Source organism: Pocillopora verrucosa, chromosome 3 (genome assembly GCF_036669915.1).
Source record: "Pocillopora verrucosa isolate sample1 chromosome 3, ASM3666991v2, whole genome shotgun sequence".
Classification (NCBI taxonomy): domain Eukaryota; kingdom Metazoa; phylum Cnidaria; class Anthozoa; order Scleractinia; family Pocilloporidae; genus Pocillopora; species Pocillopora verrucosa.
In genome coordinates, this window is record NC_089314.1 from 9,627,630 (window position 1) to 9,647,198 (window position 19,569).

Genomic DNA, 19,569 nt, shown 5'->3' on the forward strand with positions numbered 1-19,569 from the left:
TCTTGTTAACCAGAAAATGCCAAGATGATTCAGTACCATCTTATCGAAAAATGACTGTTTTTATTTTAATGCCTCTGTACACACAGTTTTGACTAGACGCTGTAATGACATTCGTATTCCGAAAGTCAACCAAGAGTTTGCCATGTGATCTTTTTATTTTACTAATGCGGTGGAATTTAAAGGTCTTCCTCGTCATATTAAATCAGAGGAATCGTTCACTGTATTGTATTTTTACTGATGTACTCTAAAAACAGGACCTCCTTTGATACCAAGGCTTATTACATTGACAGGTTTATCCTGCATAAACATTATTATTATAGTTTTTACTATTATTATCATCGCTTATGATATTGTTTCTTTGATTGCTCATTGAGAAGTTTTCTCGTTGGAAAAGCGGAAAAGAATTGGCTTAGAGAATTACAAGAAAGGAAATTAAGAAACAAGAAACCACGTCTATGAAAAGCATTGGTTGCCATTATTCCTTGGAGATCAATTATGACAATGTTAACTTTACAAGTTCTCAGGTCTCTGAGCTTTTCCCTGCTGCCATTATGTCTGTGGTTTTTGTTAAAAATCTTAAACGATGGGCCAGAACTAAACATGAAGTTCGCGCTTTCCTACGTGGCACTCTTAGGTGCAATGAGTGTGGTAAAAGCTGTCACAACACAACACTATGACTACCTTACAGAGCTGTGGGGACTAAAATTAAAAGTGGAGTTAACAGGACTTGTTTACAAGAAGGTAAGGTCGTTTATTGTTTAATCAAATCATGGAGTAGGAAAGTTGGCACTTTTTGGGATGAGCTGGATTTGTGACTGTTTTTTTTCTGTGGGACATTTAGAATCTCTGAATACGGTAACACCTACAGTAGCTATCTAACAACAGGACATAACCTCATGAAAAGTGAGAAAACAGCTATGATAATCAATTTATTCCTTGACTATGCTATGCATGATTTACCCGCACAACTGAACACTTGACAAAGCCACTACATATTTGCCTGCATTATGGATAATTTCGATTTACTGCTGAATTTCTGAGGCTGTAAGGCTAAGAACGTTTATGTTTTTTAATCACGGTTAATGGGTCAATTTAAGTCTTTAATAAAGTTGCAAGCTTAGTTTAAATGCCCTTCAGTATATAATGGAATCAGTGCCATTAAAAAATACGTTAAATTTAGCTTTGACAAGGTTGAAAAGGATCAATGGTTATTGCTCAAAAGAGTTCCTTAGACAACGACCGGAATAAAGCAATTTTTTGACCGTACATCGGACTTTTATCCAAAATCAAAGTTTGTGATTCGTTTGAATCAATTGGTCACTGGGTTCAGTGCTGGAAAATTATTTTTTCTCCTTAACTAAAATGCACAGTTTTGTTAAAGTGAAGAGCGTTTTGAGTTCTCCCTAGAACTGTTGTGCAAAATGGGGAGTTCAGGCCCAAACGCAAAACTGTAATCGATCCGATTTGAAACTAGAATCGTAGGGACAGTTAGAGTTTTTGGCTGATTGATAAAAGAAATTATCCCATGTAAACTTTGAATGCTGGATCGGTCAGAAACACTTTTGCGAACGAAAATACTCCTGTGCTCTTCTTAGGTAAAAGAAACTCGTTCAATTTACCTAATACCTTAAATTTCTATCAGTCAAAAACACTTTTGTTCACATAAATTGCATTCTAAGGTATAACCTGCCGAGGCAGAAAACTGATAAAGTTTGTTATCAGATGTAAGCGGGAGAAAACTCAGTAAACATATGACCATCGCGTTGCAGAACAGGCAGACCAAATTAAGCGATCATAGGAATTCTAAGCGCGCAGAACGTTTCAAATTTATCATACAGTGCAGCACCGATCATATTGAGAAAGCTATACTCATCATTTCAGGATCGATTTTTTCGGAAAACGTTGGAGGAATAAAGCTCGAATTAGGCGAAGACATAGAGCATCAACAACAGATCAACAACTGTCGGGAGGTTGTAGTTGGCGGCAACTTTCTTCTCTTAACGGCCTCCGGCTGAAAGTAATTTCGCGAAAAGAAGCTTTAAACAACTCATGAAGGCTAAAAAAAAAATCACAAATGCGTCGATTAACATTTCATTTAACTTTATTGAGATATTCAGACCGAGATGTTATTTAGATATGTAATTTTCAGGGGTTCATTCATAACCCGCGTAGACTTTGCTCGTCTCATTACAACAATTATCAACCACAAAAACACAGTGTGGTCTGCCTGTGGTTGCAGCGCAGATATTATTGAGCGATTGTAACACGAAACGTGACATTGAGAGAGCAAGAAAGATTTGGATCGTAGCGCATGAATTTGGAGGATGATCTCTCTACTACTCGAAGACGTCGTTGCAAGTATTCTTTAATCTAAGTTTGGTTTCCACCCTGACTGTTCGGATAAATGTTTCAAATTCAGTTCAAAGCCTTTTATCATTTCGCAAAGTGTTTGATAATTATATATCTTACTAACCATTAAGTTTGTTATCTACTTTATCTACTCGCTCGTGGATTATTCAGTTCGTGAATAATCCTGTCACAACTACAGCCCAAAATCGATCGGGCTTTGTTTAGCACGTTTTTCTCTAGGTTTAAGAAAACAACAAAACTGTTAAACGACTGTGAATATATGTAAGAACTGCGGATAAACACTACTTGAACAGTAGTGAAAATAAGGCCTGAAAAAAATTCAGGCCTGTACGGGATTTGAACCCATGACCTCTGCGATACCGATACAGTGCTCTACAACTGAGCTAACAAGCCCACTGGGAGCTGGACATTATGTTGGTATCAAATAAACCCGTGAAGTGGTGAATAAACGACTGTGAATATATGAAAGTCATATATTTGAACTGCACCAGTATCGGAGAGGTCAAGGGTTCAAATCCCGTATAGGCCTGAGTTTTTCTTAATATGTTCAATTTTGGACTCATCCATGTGAAGCAAATGACGCCTAAGAAGGTTCCACTTGTCAAGCTTCTGTGCCAAGTCTTGCAGCTCTGCCAAAGTGGGACAATCTTCTTTGACTCTATCCGCTAAGATAATATTCAAAGGGAAATTAATCCTTTGGATTTTACACTTTGGGCCTCTAGGCAAACTAAATTACATTTTAGCAAGTTAGCAAGCTGATTGATTAGAGCTAGAAGTTGGAATTTTGTCCTGGCTTTTAAATGACGTTTTCAAACAGCGATAGTAACAATAAAAGATCACAGCTACAGGTATTATGCATTCGATTTATGGTGTTTCCAGATACTGTATTTTCCAGGCAGTAACGATTCATTGACAGAATCTAGAAAAAGAAAAAACAATTATGAATTGATGCTTTTCACACATAGTCAAATAAGTATATAGGAGGTGCGCCAGGCTAACCCTAAGTTCCAGCGTGGGGAGATCGAAGCGAAACAACGTATTCAGCGAAGCAGTAAATAATTCAAATCTCTCCAAAACGTCGTTCTACAGCACATTACTCCACATTCGCTAACGTCTTGCTAATATTTTCATAAAGAGGAGTAATGTTTCTAATCTGTGATTGCCCGCGGTGGGCTGCCCGTTAGATTATCAATGAGTGAATCTTCTACTGAGATCTGTTTGCCCGCCCATCTCATTATAACCGCAAGTAAAGATCACAGTGGAGTAGAAACCATGGACGACATACAATAAAAGGAGCCTCAGGCAGGCCTAAAACGCATACCTCTCCATTTGCCTTCAAGATCAGCAAAGGAGACCAAGACCGAGCAGAAGCTCTCAGAGTTTAGAGTGGAAAACAATACCGACGATAGGCCTATCAAAAGTAAGTGTGTTCTATCCTCACCAAGGAAACGGTCTCACCTTCTTGTAAACGAGTACTATCAATGCCACTTTCAGCTTCAAGCCCCACAGCTCCGTAAGTTGGTCATACTGCTGTGTCGCTAAAGTTGGGACCACACTCATAGCCCCTAAGAGTGCCACGCTGATGAACGCAACATTCGTGTCTAGTTCTGACCCATCACTCAGGGCTTTCATCACGAACCACAGACTCAGGGGCAGCAGGACATAACTCAAAGACGTCAGCATTTGTTAAATTAACTTTTTTATGACTGATTTCCAAGGAATTAAGGCGATCGCTGCTCTCCACAAACGTGGCTTCTTGGTTTGTAATTGGCTTTTTCTTAATTCACTAAGCCAACACCTTTCTGCTCTGCTCACGAGCAACTCAGCCTTTTGGTCTTCGAGGAATGGAAAGAAATCCTGATCACCAAGCGACTTCTTGTTCCCTAGTTTCAACACGTTATTCATCCACCCAAAGAACAAGATAGATAGAACACTCGCTCTTGCTCTTGGATTCGCCGGGTCATTCATCGAGGTTCCTCTTAACGACTTGAAATCAAATTAATATAAAGAATAAACAAATATATAACAAATTATGTCACTTTTCAAAGAACGGTCTCTAAAACCCTATTCTAATCAATTTGAACCTAACTAGGTCTACTAAAGGCTTTATGAAGACAAGGAAATATCATTTGTTTTTAATCAGATTTTTTTCTTTGTCTCATGCGTGTGATAAAACAAATGACATATTTCATTAACAACCGATCACAAGATTTACCATCTGTCTCATTCCATTTACCATAGAAGTTACCCTTAAAAAAAAATTAGGTATCGAGGAGAATTTGTAGGGGCAGACCAACATGCTAAAAGAGTTCTAAACTGCTGAAAACAAATACCTGGCCGATTTAAAGAAAGTGATGATGACTCTTTTGGAAAATGCCTATTAGATAAAGATAAACTGATCTTTGAACATGGCATATGAAAATTTTTAAAATCAACCAGAAGAGTTGGTTGAAATATTTCGGGTAATAAAAGAGATATACATAAGATATTTTAATTGGAGGCGTACTTGCGCCAATAAAGTATTTGATTCACTAACACAGCAGAGGAACCTTATATAAATGAACGCAACGAAGTAACCTCCGTGACCTTTTTCTACTCGATCTCGGATATATAAATGCAATTAACTTTAAGATCCAACGCGTGCGATGCATCAAAAAAGCAAAGTGGATATCCCGCGAGTGTCAGAGGAATAGAAACTAAGATGAATGGAAGACGGGTGTTGAACTGAAAGTAAGAAAATTCTATTCAGATATATGCTGTGAGAGGTGCATGTTGATCAAATATTCGGTTCCTTTTTTAAAGACGAACTGGAAATTTGGTCAGTATTTTCTACCCTCCATTAACATCGAAATATGACTGTTTGGATGAACCCTTTATGATACTAATACATGATAAGTTCTTCGTTTCTGGTTCATGCACTGAAATAACATCTTTTTGGGTGCAGTGGTTTTAGAAGTGATTACTATATGCTAATCTACTTCCATGTGATTACACTTTGACAAATTATGTTTATAAATATTTCGATGTAGAAACGTATGAAAATCCAACTTTTTCTAGTTCAGTTCACTGTAATCTCCCAGCACGACTGCAGATGCACTAAGCTTGCTAAAAAACGTTTCAAAGCTACCCCCGTTCGTTTTTTTCTTACGGAGGATCATTCGATACTTGTATGGTTTTGAAAAATTATAATATGTAGACGACTTGATTTCTTAAATTTAATTTCAGTCGAAGTGTTTGGTTCTTATCGCTATGTCGTCTCTGAAACTCGAAAGTTTCTCCGAAAGTAGTGCAATGAGTTTGATATGGAATTTGTATGGGCGTCATCTAAGTTGAAAACGTGCAGCTCTTTCAGTCTACTTATATTTCAGACCCCTTCGACCAATTAAACAACAATGTACGACAAACAGTGTTTTAAGCCATCTGGAATTTAGCAAGTCATTTCATCTGAGTGTTCATCATTGGTCACAGTCTCATGAAGGCCTTTGGGTAAATTTATTTAATTCGAGCAACTTCAGTGGCCATTGACTTCTAAACCCGCAGCTATATCAAACTTTGTTCAAATAAATCGCCCAGAAGTCATGATTAAATTGGGTGACAATCACACCAATAAAGCACTCTGTAAAAAAACAATTGGATGAGTATACTTTCCCTGTATGGCTACCAAGACAAGAGTCCACTTAAATTGAGGCTCTTAGTTTCAATCTTCCGTGAAGTTGAGCGACAGGAAGTCCAGAAACAGCTTGAATCACCAGAATGACCCAAAGCGATGGAACTACCTCCTCACTTCTTCGGAAATTCGCGAACAAATGCTATCGTAGAGCGAAAATTTGGTTGAGTTATTGTTTACCCTAAGGCAACAATGGGTGCTTCCACCACGCCTCTCAGGGTTCCATTTGCAGTGTCTACGGTGCATTGGAACATGAATAAATATAATAGGATTATAACTGGAATAAAAACTGGTGATATTAAAAATCTTATTTTAGCCAACCGCTACTCAAAAACGGGCCTCGTTCCGCCCCCCCGCAGCCAAGCCTGTTGTACTGAAATAGAAAGCAAGTCTATTTTTGATAAAACCATAATTGCTTGTCTCGAGTAGCTGAATATAGTCGCTGATAAGATCATTCAAGTTTAGATTTTTCAGACGGCGGGAAGACAAAGGCAACCATGTTTTGTGCACGAAAGAAGCAATGTCCTGGTAAGTCGCGTGAAATCTTGAGAACAAACAAAAGAGTTCTACACAGATTTATCCTAAGATCATCATTTTATGTTTTTCAACTGAAGGGGTTCTTGACAATAAATCTTTTTAACTTCCTCACGCTCGTGTTCAGTATCTGCATCACTGAACTTTAGCCTCAGGCTGATTTCATTTCATAGTACCAGATATTTGCATACCAAATAATGCAAAATTTACAAAAAGAAATATTACATAATGATTCCGAAAAAGATTTGATGTTAGCGAGTAAAAGCAAAGAACAAGTCCATACTTTTTTTCTAGATTTTAAAGCTGTTTAAAGAAATTGGTAAGTAGAAATGGATTCAGCGCGTAGGTGCCCGTGCAAGCCTCCAAACCGCTCAGGGTAGATTTCAATTCACATTGAATAAGACAAACGATAAAGCGATAGCTACATCATAAGACAAGCAATAGAGCTGCACTGAATACTACTTTGGGTCTAGTGCCCTTGATTAATGGGGGTAAACTTCACATCGTCTTCTTAACCAGGAAAGAAGGAATCAGAGGAATCGTCCACTGTATTGTATATTTACTGATGTACTCTAAAAACAGGACCTCCTTTGATACCAAGGCTTATTACATTGACAGGTTTATCCTGCATAAACATTATTATTATAGTTTTTACTATTATTATCATTGCTTATGATATTGTTTCTTTTATTGCTCATTGAGAAGTTAAGGCACTTTGTGGTAATTAAGATAGATATATAGGAACATTTATTAAAAATCAACCAATAATAAAACTCAGGGCTGTCCTGTCAAGAGCCTAAGAGTAGACAGAAAGGAAGTCTTACTTGTTATCGAAAAGGACATAAAATTCATTCTTTCTCCGATCAACAAGGAGGCACACTTATTAAAATCAACCAATAATAAAACTCAGGGCAGTCCTGTCAAGAGACTTGTTATCGAAATATTCGTGTTATTAGCCCACCTATTAAAGCATAATCTTCAAATTATCCCAGTAATATGTAACATGATAGCAATAATATGTAACATGAATTCATTCTTTCTCCGATCAACAAGGAAAATGGTCGACACTGCAAACAGCACAAATCCAAGAGCGAGAGCGGGTGTTCTATCCGTTCTGTTATTTTTTTGGATGAATGACGTGTTGAAACTGGGAAATAAGAGGTCGCTCAGTGATCAAGATCTGCTCCCTCTACTTGAAGACCAAAGAGCTGAACTTCTCGTGGGAAAAGCGGAAAAGAATTGGCTCAGAGAATAAGAAGAAAGGAAATTAAGAAACAAGAAACCACGTCTATGGAAAGCATTGGTTGCCATTATTCCTGGGAGATCAATTATGACAATGTTAACTTTACAAGTTCTCAGGTCTCTGAGCTTTTCCCTGCTGCCATTATGTCTGTGGCTTTTGTTAAAAGTTTTAAACGATGTGCCAGAACTAAACATGAAGTTAGCGTTTTCCTACGTGGCACTCCTAGGTGCAATGAGTGTGGTACAAGCTGGCACAACACAACACTATGACTACCTTACAGAGCTGTGGGGACTAAAATTAAAAGTGGCGTTAATAGGACTTGTTTACAAGAAGGTAAGGTCGTTTATTGTTTAATCAAATCATGGAGTAGCTATGACTAAATAGGAGAGTTGGCACTTTTTGGGATGAGCTGGATTTGTGACTGTTTTTTTCTGTGGGACATTTAGAATCTCTGAATACTATAACACCTAGAGTCGCTATCTAACAACAGCACATAACCACATGAAAAGTGAGAAAACAGCTGTAATATTCAATTTATTCCTTGACCATGCAATGAGATGATTTATCCGCACAACTGAACACATGACAAGGCCACTACATACTTGCCTTTATTGTGGATAACTTCGATTTACTGCTGAATTTCTGAGTCTATAAGGCTAAGAACGTTTATGTTCTTTAATCAAGGTCAATGCGTCAATTTAAGTCTTTAATAATTCGCAAACTTAGTTTTAATGCCCCTCAGCATATAACGGAATTAGGGCCATTAAAATACGTTAAATTTAGCTTTGACAAGGTCGAAAAGGGTCGATGTTTATTGCTCAAAAGGGTTCCTTAAACAACGACCGGAATAAAGCAATTACCTTTTTTGGCTATACATAGGACTTTTATCCAAAAATCCAAGTTTCTGATTCGTTTGAATCAATTGGTCACTGGGTTCAGTGCTGGGAAATTATTTTTTCCCGTTAACTAACATGCACAGTTTTGTTAAAGTGAAGAGTGTTTTTAGTCCTCCCTAGTACTGTTGTGCAAAATGGGGAGTTCAGGCACAAACGCAACACTGTAAATCACTTTAGTTGTTTACGATCCGATTTGAACAAGAATCGTGGGGACAATTAGAGCTTCTCGGCTGATTGATTAAAATAAATTATCCCATGGAAACGTTGGAAGCTGGATCGGTCAGTAACATTTCTGCGGACGAAAATAGTTCAGTGTTTTCTGAGGTAAAAGAAACTCTTTCAATTTGTATAGATAATCACATGATTTCGAGTGCAATTTGGAATAAATAAGCACGAGTAATTTTTTTTAAAGACTGGTCTTTGAAAAAATTAACAAGAGCTTGTTTATTCCAAATTGCACGAGAAAAATCATGTAATTACGTGTTAATAATATACATGGAAAAATACGAGATGGCTTATCATAATTAAGCATAAGCAAAGCGCGCGCATCAAGTGCCAAAATAATTTATTCAGACGTGCGTTCGGTCAAAACAACCGCGTACGATCAAAACAACCGCGTACGATCAAAACAATAATATGCAATGATATCTTCATATCTTCAAGGCGCAAAAAAGTCCAAAGTCCGGCTAAACAGTTCAAAAAATTGTTCAGTCTGTTCGAATCACTTTCGATGAAATGGAATCGTCGTTTCTGAGGTTTAACCATGTTTGTTTGTAATTTCGGCGTTGGATCGCTCGAGCAAAGTGTTAAGCTGGGTCGGCTCGTAGTTTTCGATTTCCTTGGCAATTCCCTTCTCTAAACACCACTTTTTCCAAACCGACAACCAAAAAGCAGTGCTTTTCACAGTGGTTTCGTTGTTTGAGTTTTTCAGCTGCGGTGGCGAAAGAAACCCTACTTAAAACGCCGGCCATTGTTTCGCTCGCAAATTTTCTTGCGACATCCAAGGCTCGCATTCGATTGGCTATCTGTGAATTTCTTTGATTATTAACCAATCAGAATGTCTGATTTGTTACTTTCTTTGCACTGAATTAACCCTCTTCTGCACTGAATTAACTCTCTTCTGCACTGAATTACCTGAAAAGTGCATGTATCTTAACCAATCAGAACTGAGTAATTTTTCCATGTAAATTATTAATTTCCTAATACCTTAAATTGCTATCAGTCAAACACACTTGTGTTCACATAAATTGCATTCTGAGGTATATCCTACCGAGGTACAAAACTGATAAAGTTTGCTATCAGATGTACGCGGGAGAAACCTCAGTAAACATACGACCATCGCGTTGGAACACAGGAAGACCAAACTAAGCGACCATAGGAATTCTAAGCTCGCAGACCGTTTCAAATTTACTATACAGTGCAGCACCGATCATATTGAGAAAGCTGTTCTCATTATTTCAGGATCGATTTTTTCGGAAAACGTTAGAGGAATGAAGCTCGAATTAGGCGAAGACATAGAGCATCAACAACTGATCAACAGCCGTCGAAGAGATTTCCAGCAGTTCGGCATTAATTGCAGTTTGGAGGGAAGAAGGTTGTAGTTGGCGGCCACTTTCTTCTCTTAACGGCCTCCGGTTAAAAGTAATTTTGTAAAAAAAAGATTTCAACGACTAATGAATGCTAAAATGCGTCAAATGCGTCGATTAACATTTCATTTAACTTTATTGAGATATTCAGACCGAGATGTCATTTAGATATGTAATTATCAGGGCTTCATTCATAACCCTCGTAAATTTTGTTCGTCTCATGTCAAAAATTATCAACTACAAAAGCACAGTGTGGTCTGCCTGTGGTTGCAGTCCAAATATTCTTGAGCGATTGTGAGTCGAAACGTGACATAGGAAGATCAAGACAGATTTGGATCGCAGCACATGAATTTGAAGAAGATTTAAGTGTGTGTAGTATCGTGTACAGCCGCCCACTTCTAAAGTTCCATTCAACTAATTGACCAGTGAGAACTAAAGTTATAAAAGACACACACATACATAAAAAAAACTGCGACTATAAAAAGCCTTGATGCGCTAGTCAGCGGACTTACCTACGAGTTACCAGAAACTGATGGAAGGAGCGAGTGAAGTAGTAACATTCAAAGTCCGATTGAAACTCAGAAAATGGCGTCATTTCCTGAGTAATATTGGAAACAACGTTACAATATTTCGTATCACTACGTATATCGAAGGATTTTAGTTTCTGAAATTCCGCTTGAAGCTCCTCGATCCCACGATCCCAATGTACTTTTTGCCTATAAACAGAATTTGAACCCGTTCTTTTCAGGTTGTTTCATTGGATCGATACAGCCTAATAAATACAGCATCTGGAAACACCATAAATCTAGTTTCAAATGACGCACAGAAAATAGAGAAGTCTCTGAACCAAATGGGCATGGTGTTATCTGCTCCAATAGAGCTCGCGATCAGTATTCTGATCTTATGGTACCTGGTCGGTTTGGAAGCTCTCACTGGTGCTGGTATGTTTTTCTGTCTCGTGGCGTTTCAAGTTTTATTGGCGAAAAAAGCTGCCAGCCTAAGCGAGAAAGCAGCTTCTTTCACAGACGAGCGACTGATGGTAATGAATGAAATTATCTCTGGAATACGTGCAGTAAAGATGTATGCCTGGGAGTGGAATTTTAGAGATCTTGTTCATGACCTTCGCAGGTAAAAAGAAAAAAAAATACGTGTAAATATGTTAGAAAGGGTAAATGGTTTGAAGCCAGGAGAAGTAATGTGCTAGTCTGAAGAGGTCGATGAGTCTTTCGTCACAGGAAGTTATCGTTTAGTTTTGTTTTGTTTTTTCGCAGAAAGGAGATGTCCGTTATACGCTTAAAAGGTGTCATAGTCGCCATCTTAGTCGTTTTGTACTTCACGACACTTCCGATCGCCTCTCTCATCTCGGTAGTAACATTGGCGTTTACGGAGACACAGTTATCTACATTTACGGTATTTACTCTGCTTTTGGGCTTAACAACAATCAGGGCAACATTTTGCTACAATTTGAGTATGTGTATGCAAATGGTCGCAGATGCAGTAGCAGCACTAAATAGAATTCAGAAGTTTCTTGAAGAACAGATATCCAACTATGTGGCTAAACCTGAAGGATCCCGAGAAAACGATGATCGGCTCTTGACAAAGCTAAGAGTGAAAGAAAATGGGTTGGTAAATCCTATCTTCTCTGTCAAGGAAAGTGATAATCACCCTAGGGGAACTCAACATCAAAATAATGGCGAACTCTCAACAGACCACATAAACTTTGAGGACGAGCACCCTGAGAGCTCGAAAAGTAATGTGTTCGTCAAGTTAACTAACTACAAGAGGCGGAAAAACTCCTCAGGTAAACCACATCAAGCAAGCATTCAAAACTCCCCAGCCATAAGTACTCCAACGGTCCCCTTGGATGACACACCTTACTTGCCCCAGGATAGACCGGTTTGGCTAGCTACTCATGGATCTATTGAAGAACATCAAGGAAATGCCACTCACTTTAAAAAGCTGTGCCTCTCAATCACTAATGTTTCTTGCTCTTGGAACCAAAAGGATCTTCCCACTACCTTAACTGGCATTACTTTAGACATCATAAGTAGCAAAATCCTCGCTATAATAGGTGAAGTTGGAAGTGGAAAGTCAACCCTGTTACGAGCCGTCCTTGGAGAACTACCTCTTCACGAGGGAAAGATTTCTTATCAAGGCAAGATAGCCTATGCTCCTCAAGTACCTTGGGTATTCTCTGGAACCATAAGAGAGAACATTTTGTTTGGGCTTCCATTTGACGAGCAGAAGTTTCAACATGTTGTAGATATATGCGGTTTGACCAAAGATTTTACGGATCTCGTCCATGGCGATCTCACAGAGATCGGAGAGCGAGGAGCAACCCTCAGTGGTGGTCAGAAAGCGCGGGTGGGATTAGCACGAGCAGTTTATTCAGATGCCGATATTTACTTACTTGATGATCCATTAAGTGCAGTGGATACTAAAGTAGGAAAGAAACTGTTCGAGGGCTGTATTTGTAATCATTTGTCTGGCAGCATACGTTTATTAGTCACTCACCAGCTGCAACATTTGAAAGGTCTGGATCACATCGCTGTAATGAAGAATGGCTCAATCATCAATGAGGGAACATGACAGGACGGATAATGCATGCACTGTAAGTACCTCCCGTTGTTCCATACAAAGCCTTAGAAAAGTTTTCTAAGGCTTTGTATGGGACAACGGGAGGTACTTACAGTCCACGCGTTTTTCCGTCTTGTCATGCTTCACGGAACTTAGACAAGACGGGATATTTTCTGATCTCAAGGAATTGTTCAAGCACCATGTGCATGAACAGAGACAGAAAAGCTCGCTGAGTCACTTCCAATTTAGCAAGGAAGGACATTTCACGAGGATGACGAGCCGACGTCGATCATTCGTTTCACCTACTGTCTTGAAAACTACAGATGACTGCCCAAAGATTTCAAGAAGTGTAACTATGTTTGAGTTAAGAGGTAAAAAGCCCCAAAGAAAGTTGTCCACCTCAAATGTTCTCGCAAAATGCAAAGGTAACAAAGAAACAAGCATCTTGGAATTTGAAGGTAATCAAGAGTTGTCTACAGTGGAGGAGAGAGAGCGTTTTCTCCTTTCAAAAATGGAACCAGTGCCCAGTGCTCCGGAACAACCCGTTGCTGGTATAAAAGAAGGCGAAGAAAATTTGATGTCTGGCACTGTCACCTGGCGACTTTATTGTAAATATTTCAAGAAGGGTCTACCACTACCCATGATCTTGGTTCTTGCAGTTTCCTTGATAGCAGCACAAGGTAACGATAGTTTTCATTTCAGTTTTCAGAGGCCTGCATGAATTCCTTTTTCTATCATCACAAACAGGCAATTTTCATAAAAGGAAAAAATATCTTATTTTTACTAAAGAAAATCCTGCGTTCAGCCAATATCTATCTTCAAAATCAACAACCGATTTCTTGGAGGTTACGGAATGATTTTTAATACAGCATGTCTACATTTTGGTAACAAAGTTCATGAGTAACATGCGCATGCGCACATGTGTAAACGTATCGCACGTTCGAGGTTCCTTAGCATGTTAGGGGTTTTCTCATTTCTTAGCATGGTAAAGGCAATCTTACCATTATAGGTTTTTTGATCTTGAATTTAAAAATATGACAAGGAAGTGAAAACCAGCAAGAGGTTCATTCACGACCTTTAAGGGAAAAGATCCCTTTTATTGTCAATTCAACTTACGACAGTTTTTTTTGGCAGAAGCGTTGAGTTCCACACTGATGTCAAGATCCTTTCTTCAATGGCATCGTCTTTGGCTATTAATTATCGTTCAAATAACTGTAGGAGAATATTAAAATAAATTTAATTTACCTTAAGGATTTGTAGGGTCTTGATTTTGTACCTAACGCGTTCTTTTCATCAGGTCAGGATTAAGACTTCTTTTCTAATACTTGAAATGTTTAAGTTTCCCTAATAGTTCCAAACTGGTGGTTGGCTAAAATTGCTGAGATGTCAAATGAAAAGCAGAAAGCCGTGGACACCCATGTTATTTACGCCATTCTGGTTGCTGTGTCAATCATTATCATGACAGCATCGTCTTTATTGTTTTACTACATTCTCCTAAAAGCGTCCGAAACCCTGCACAACAAAATGACCATAGCGACAATCAAGGCTCCTGTGTTCTTTTTCGACACAAACCCAGCTGGTCGTATCCTCAATCGATTCTCCAGAGATATTGGCTGCATGGACGACGTTTTACCGCCTCGGTTCTTGGAAGCCATCAAATTTTCCTTATTCTCGCTATGTACTGTTTTGGTTCCTGTAGCAACAAACTACTGGCTTTTCTTGGCCCTACTTCCAATCATTGCGATATTTGGCTATTATGCGCGTTATCAATTGAAGTCTTCACGAGGACTGAAAAGGATCGAGGCAATCAAGTGCAGCCCTGTATACTCACATATCACAGACACCCTAAATGGACTTGAAATAATTCACACTTCAAATATGGACGACGCCTTTATAGAAAAGTTCTACAGGTTAGTTCTCGAGAACTGCTGTCAACAGTTTGAAGCTCGACTGCAAGTTATTGTCTTCAGCTCTTCCTTTTTTTAAAAAAAGATTTTACCCTTGTGGTAAACTTTGAGCAGCAAGATAGGAAAATGATAAGAATTGTTACTATCTTTTCTCGGTGACATCTGTCTATAACGCAAAGGTTCAGCACAGTTTGACGAGGTTCAGCATAGTTTGTCAAATTTCTGGCCTTTCAAGTGTTTGTTATTGCTTAAGAGATTTGAGTTTAATTTAAATTTTTTGAAATAGCAGAGGTTATTTTCAAGTAGTTCGCTCAATGGAAGTTGTTTTTTCTTCTTTCGTTACCTGTTCCCATTTTCATCAGAATTCATTCACTGTGTTCAGACCAAGAAAAATTGGCCTTATTAGCTATATTCATTTGTTCCATGAACAATTTGGATCAATTCTTTCTCATGAAGGTATCAGGACGAGAACACACAAGCTTTCATTATGGTGATATCATGCACCCGCTGGTTGAGTATTCGCTTGGATCTGATGTGCAGTTTGTTTGTCACGATTGTCGCATTAACTGCTATTTTGGTCGTAGAAAATCCTGGTGAGTACACGCAAGCATTTGCTGAAATAATGCGGGATACGTTCTTGTTACAATTTTTTTCTCCGCCTCACTTAACTCTTTTAACTCACTTTTAAGAGATGTGTACAGAACAAAAAAGTGCTTGGAATTTCATTTGGCTGATTTATCTCTCCTTGGGTATACTATAATGCCACAAAAAGCTTGCTTGGCTAGGAACTCTTAATTGTTAAAACCATGCCCTCCTTCTTGCCTCCCTCAAATATCAATCCCAGCAGTCCCAAACCAGCCAACTGAAATATCGCAGTTTATTTTGGAGACTTTTATCTTTCAGTACTGGCTGGACTCGCTTTAACGTACGTACTGCAATCTGTGGATCTCACACAATATTCTGTACGCCTGACCTCAGAAGTAGAAAATCTGATGACATCAGTTGAGCGAGTGATGTCATATGCAAAGATTGGCTCTGAGCCCGGTTACAGCATTGAAACCCGCCCCCCTCAGTCATGGCCCGACAAAGGAAGCCTGAAAATAAAGCAACTTTCTTTAGCTTACTATGAAGGCGGACCTTGTGTATTAAAGGACATCACCTTTAACACCTATGAGAGAGAAAAGATTGGAGTTGTGGGTCGAACTGGCTCTGGAAAGTCATCTCTGGTGTCTGCTTTGTTCCGTATGCCAGAACCTTCAGGGAAGGTAATAGTATGAAATGATGCAAGTTAGCTTTATTCTCTATATTCAAGTCACATTGGTTTAAATTTGGGAAGAAAGCAGCAAGGCTTAGGCTCCTTGTGACAAAAATGTCTCAGTTATATATTAAGTTTGTGAAACGATTGGTACCCTGGCCTTTCACGACGTGGATTTTATCACCCCTATATTTATACCTGCAGGTAGACATAAAATTTTCTTAAATCTATAAATTATATTTCATCTGCGCAGGTGTTCATCGATGGTGTTGACCTTACATCTATCAATCTACAGGAGGCTCGGAGGTCCATGGTCGTTATAACGCAAGATCCAGTGCTCTTTGTTGGAACATTGAGAAAGAACTTGGATCCATTCATAGAGCACACAGATGCAGAGCTCTGGATGGCGTTGGAAGAAGTGCAGTTGAAGGCTCTTGTAGAGGATCTTCCAGATCAGCTCCAATTCAAACTGAAAGAATCCGGAGCAAACTTCAGCGTTGGTGAGAGGCAGCTGATCTGTTTGGCTCGAGCTCTGGTCCAGAAGAGCAAGATCATCGTCATGGATGAAGCCACTGCTAATGTGGATTTCAAGACTGACCGTCAGATCCAGCAGGTTATTCGTCACAAGTTTAAAGACTCCACGGTGCTTACCATTGCTCATCGTCTCAACACCATCATGGACTATGACAAGGTTCTGGTTCTCGATGGTGGACGAGTAGTGGAGTTTGACGAACCCGAAGTGTTGATGAGAAACGGTGGAACATTCGCTGAAATGGTAAAGAGCCAGACCCAGAGCAGGAAAACTAAAAACTGATTCCTTTTGTCTGGTTTCGTAGTTAGAAATTATGACTAGAGTAGTTGAGACAATAAAACCTACTTAACACGAGCCTCGAGTCCATGACAGTCCTAAAAAAAACCTGAAAGGCGCTGTAGCCAACTAAGTCATCAAGCCAGATTAGAAATGGCTATAGTATAACACTATCACGGCTTAAAACCAGTCATTTTAAATCAATGACAGTGACTTTCCTTGATAATTGGATTAAAACTGTACAGAGATGAACCTCGTAGATTAATCCTCGATGGAAGAGGACAATACTTTCCGTTTGATGATCTCTCTACTTTTTAAGACGTCGTTGCAAGAATCTTTCAATTTTGGTTTGGTTTCCACCCTGATTGTTGGGATAAATGTCTCAAATTCAGTTTAAAGCCTTTTATCATTTCGCTAAGAAATGTGTTTGATAATTATATATCTTAACATCCATTAAGTTTTTTATCTACTTTATCTACTAGCTCGTGGATTATTCAGTTTGTGAATAATCCTGTCACAACTACAACCCAAAATTATTCGGGCTTTTTTAGCACGTTTTTTCCTAGGTTTAAGAAAACAACAAAACTGTTAAACGACTGCGAATATATGAAAGAACTGCGGAGAAACACTACTTGAGAAGTAGTGAAAATAAGGCCTGAAAAAAATTCAGGCCTGTACGGGATTTGAACCCATGACCTCTGCGATACCGATACAGTGCTCTACAACTGAGCTAACAAGCCCACTGGGAGCTGGACATTATGTTGGTTCCAAATAAACCCGTGAAGTGGTGAATAAACGACTGTGAATATATGAAAGTCATGCATTTGAGCTGCACCAGTATCAGAGGTCATGGGTTCAAATCCCGTATAGGCCTGAATTTTTCTTAATATGTTCAATCTTGGACTCATCCATGTGAAGCAAATGACGCCTTAGAGGGTTCCACTTGTCAAGCTTCTGTGCCAAGTCTTGCAGCTCTGCCAAAGTGGGTCAATCTTCTTTGACTCTATCCGCTAAGGTAATATTCAAAGGGAAATTAATCCTTTGAATTTTACACTTTGGGCCTCGAGGCAAACTGAATTGCATTTTAGTAAGTAAGCAAGCTGATTGATTAGAGCTAGAAGTTGGAATTTTGTCCTGGCTTTTAAATGACATTTTCAATACAGCGATAGTAACAATAAAAGATCACAGCTACAGGTATTATGCGTTTGATTTATGGTGTTTCCAGATACTGTATTTTCCAGGCAGTAACGATTCATTGACAGAATCTAGAAAAAAAAATTATGAATTGATGCTTTTCACACATAGTGAAATAAGTATATAGGAGGCGCACCAGGCTAACCTTAAGTTTCAACGTGGGGAGATCGAAGCGAAACAACGTATTCAGCGAAACAGTAAATAATACAAATCTCTCCAAAATATCATTCTACAGCACATTACTCCACATTCGCTAAAATCTTCCCAATATTTTCTTAGAGAGGAGTAATGTTTCTCATCTGTGATTGCCTGCATTGGACTGCCCGTTATATTATCAATGAGTGAATCTTCTACTGTGATCTGCTTGCCCGCCCATCTCTAATAGTCGCAAGTAAAGATCACAGTGGAGTAGAAACCATGGACGACATACAGTAAAAGTGTAAGGAGCCTCAGGCAGGCCTAAAACACATACCTCCCCATTTGCTTTCAAGGTGAGACAAGCAGACCAAGACCGAGCAGAAGCTCTCAGAGTTTAGAGTGGAAAACATTACCGACGATAGGTCTATCAAAATTAAGTGTGATCTATCCTCACCAAGGAAACGGTCTCACCTTATTGTAAAGGAGTCCTATCAATGCCACTTTCAGCTTCAAGCCCCACAGCTCCGTAAGGTGGTCATACTGCTGTGTCGCTAAAGCTGGGACCACACTCATAGCCCCTAAGAGTGCCACGCTGATGAACGCAACATTCGTGTCTAGTTCTGACCCATCACTAAGGGCTTTCAGCACGAACCGCAGACTCAGGGGCAGAAGGACATAACTAAAGACGTCAGCATTTGTAAAATGAACTTTTTTATGACTGATTTCCAAGGAATTAAGGCGATCGCTGCTCTCCACAAACGTGGCTTCTTGGTTTGTAATTGGCTTTTTCTTAATTCACTAAGCCAACACCTTTCTGCTCTGCTCACGAGCAACTCAGCCTTTTGGTCTTCGAGGAATGGAAAGAGATCCTGATCACCAAGCGACTTCTTGTTCCCTAGTTTCAACACGTTATTCATCCACCCAAAGAACGAGATAGATAGAACACTCGCTCTTGCTCTTGGATTCGCCGGGTCATTCATCGAGGTTCCTCTTAACGACTTGAAATCAAATGGCAAGCATTTCATCAGATGAAAAATTTGGCTGTTAGTTGATATCATCTTTGGGAGCAACTGCAGAATACCCGGCCACTCATTCATATGTCATTGAATAAGAATAGCGTCTATTGTGTTATGCCTCGATCTTCAAAGCCTCCCGACATATGTAAGTGAGGCGGACCAAAGTGGCCGGGTATTCTGCAGTTAGACTTTCATTCTTGACTTTGTCACTCACCTCTATTTATGCTATCAAAGACAGCGGACAGCCTTAGATTTCGGTATTGGTTCTCCTTAGCCTTAATCAACACTGTGTATCACGCCATTTCATGCCATGAGCGCTGCTATTTAAATATTCTTCAGACTTTGTGTGCATTTGTTTCTCTGTTTTTAATCGTAGAA

The 19,569-nt window shown here is 39.1% G+C and overlaps 1 protein-coding gene across 1 annotated transcript; it reads left to right on the forward strand.

Moving 5' to 3' along the window:
• Positions 1–6,516: 6,516 nt before the first annotated feature.
• Positions 6,517–16,921, forward strand: LOC131780301 (ATP-binding cassette sub-family C member 4). The gene is given in 9 exon segments (XM_066163466.1): positions 6,517–6,565; positions 7,625–8,147; positions 11,045–11,424; positions 11,568–12,885; positions 12,989–13,553; positions 14,213–14,783; positions 15,237–15,373; positions 15,684–16,045; positions 16,289–16,921. Coding segments are annotated over 8 exon segments (4,140 nt in total). The 5' UTR covers positions 6,517–6,565; positions 7,625–7,901; the 3' UTR covers positions 16,850–16,921.
• The last annotated feature ends 2,648 nt before the right edge of the window (positions 16,922–19,569 follow it).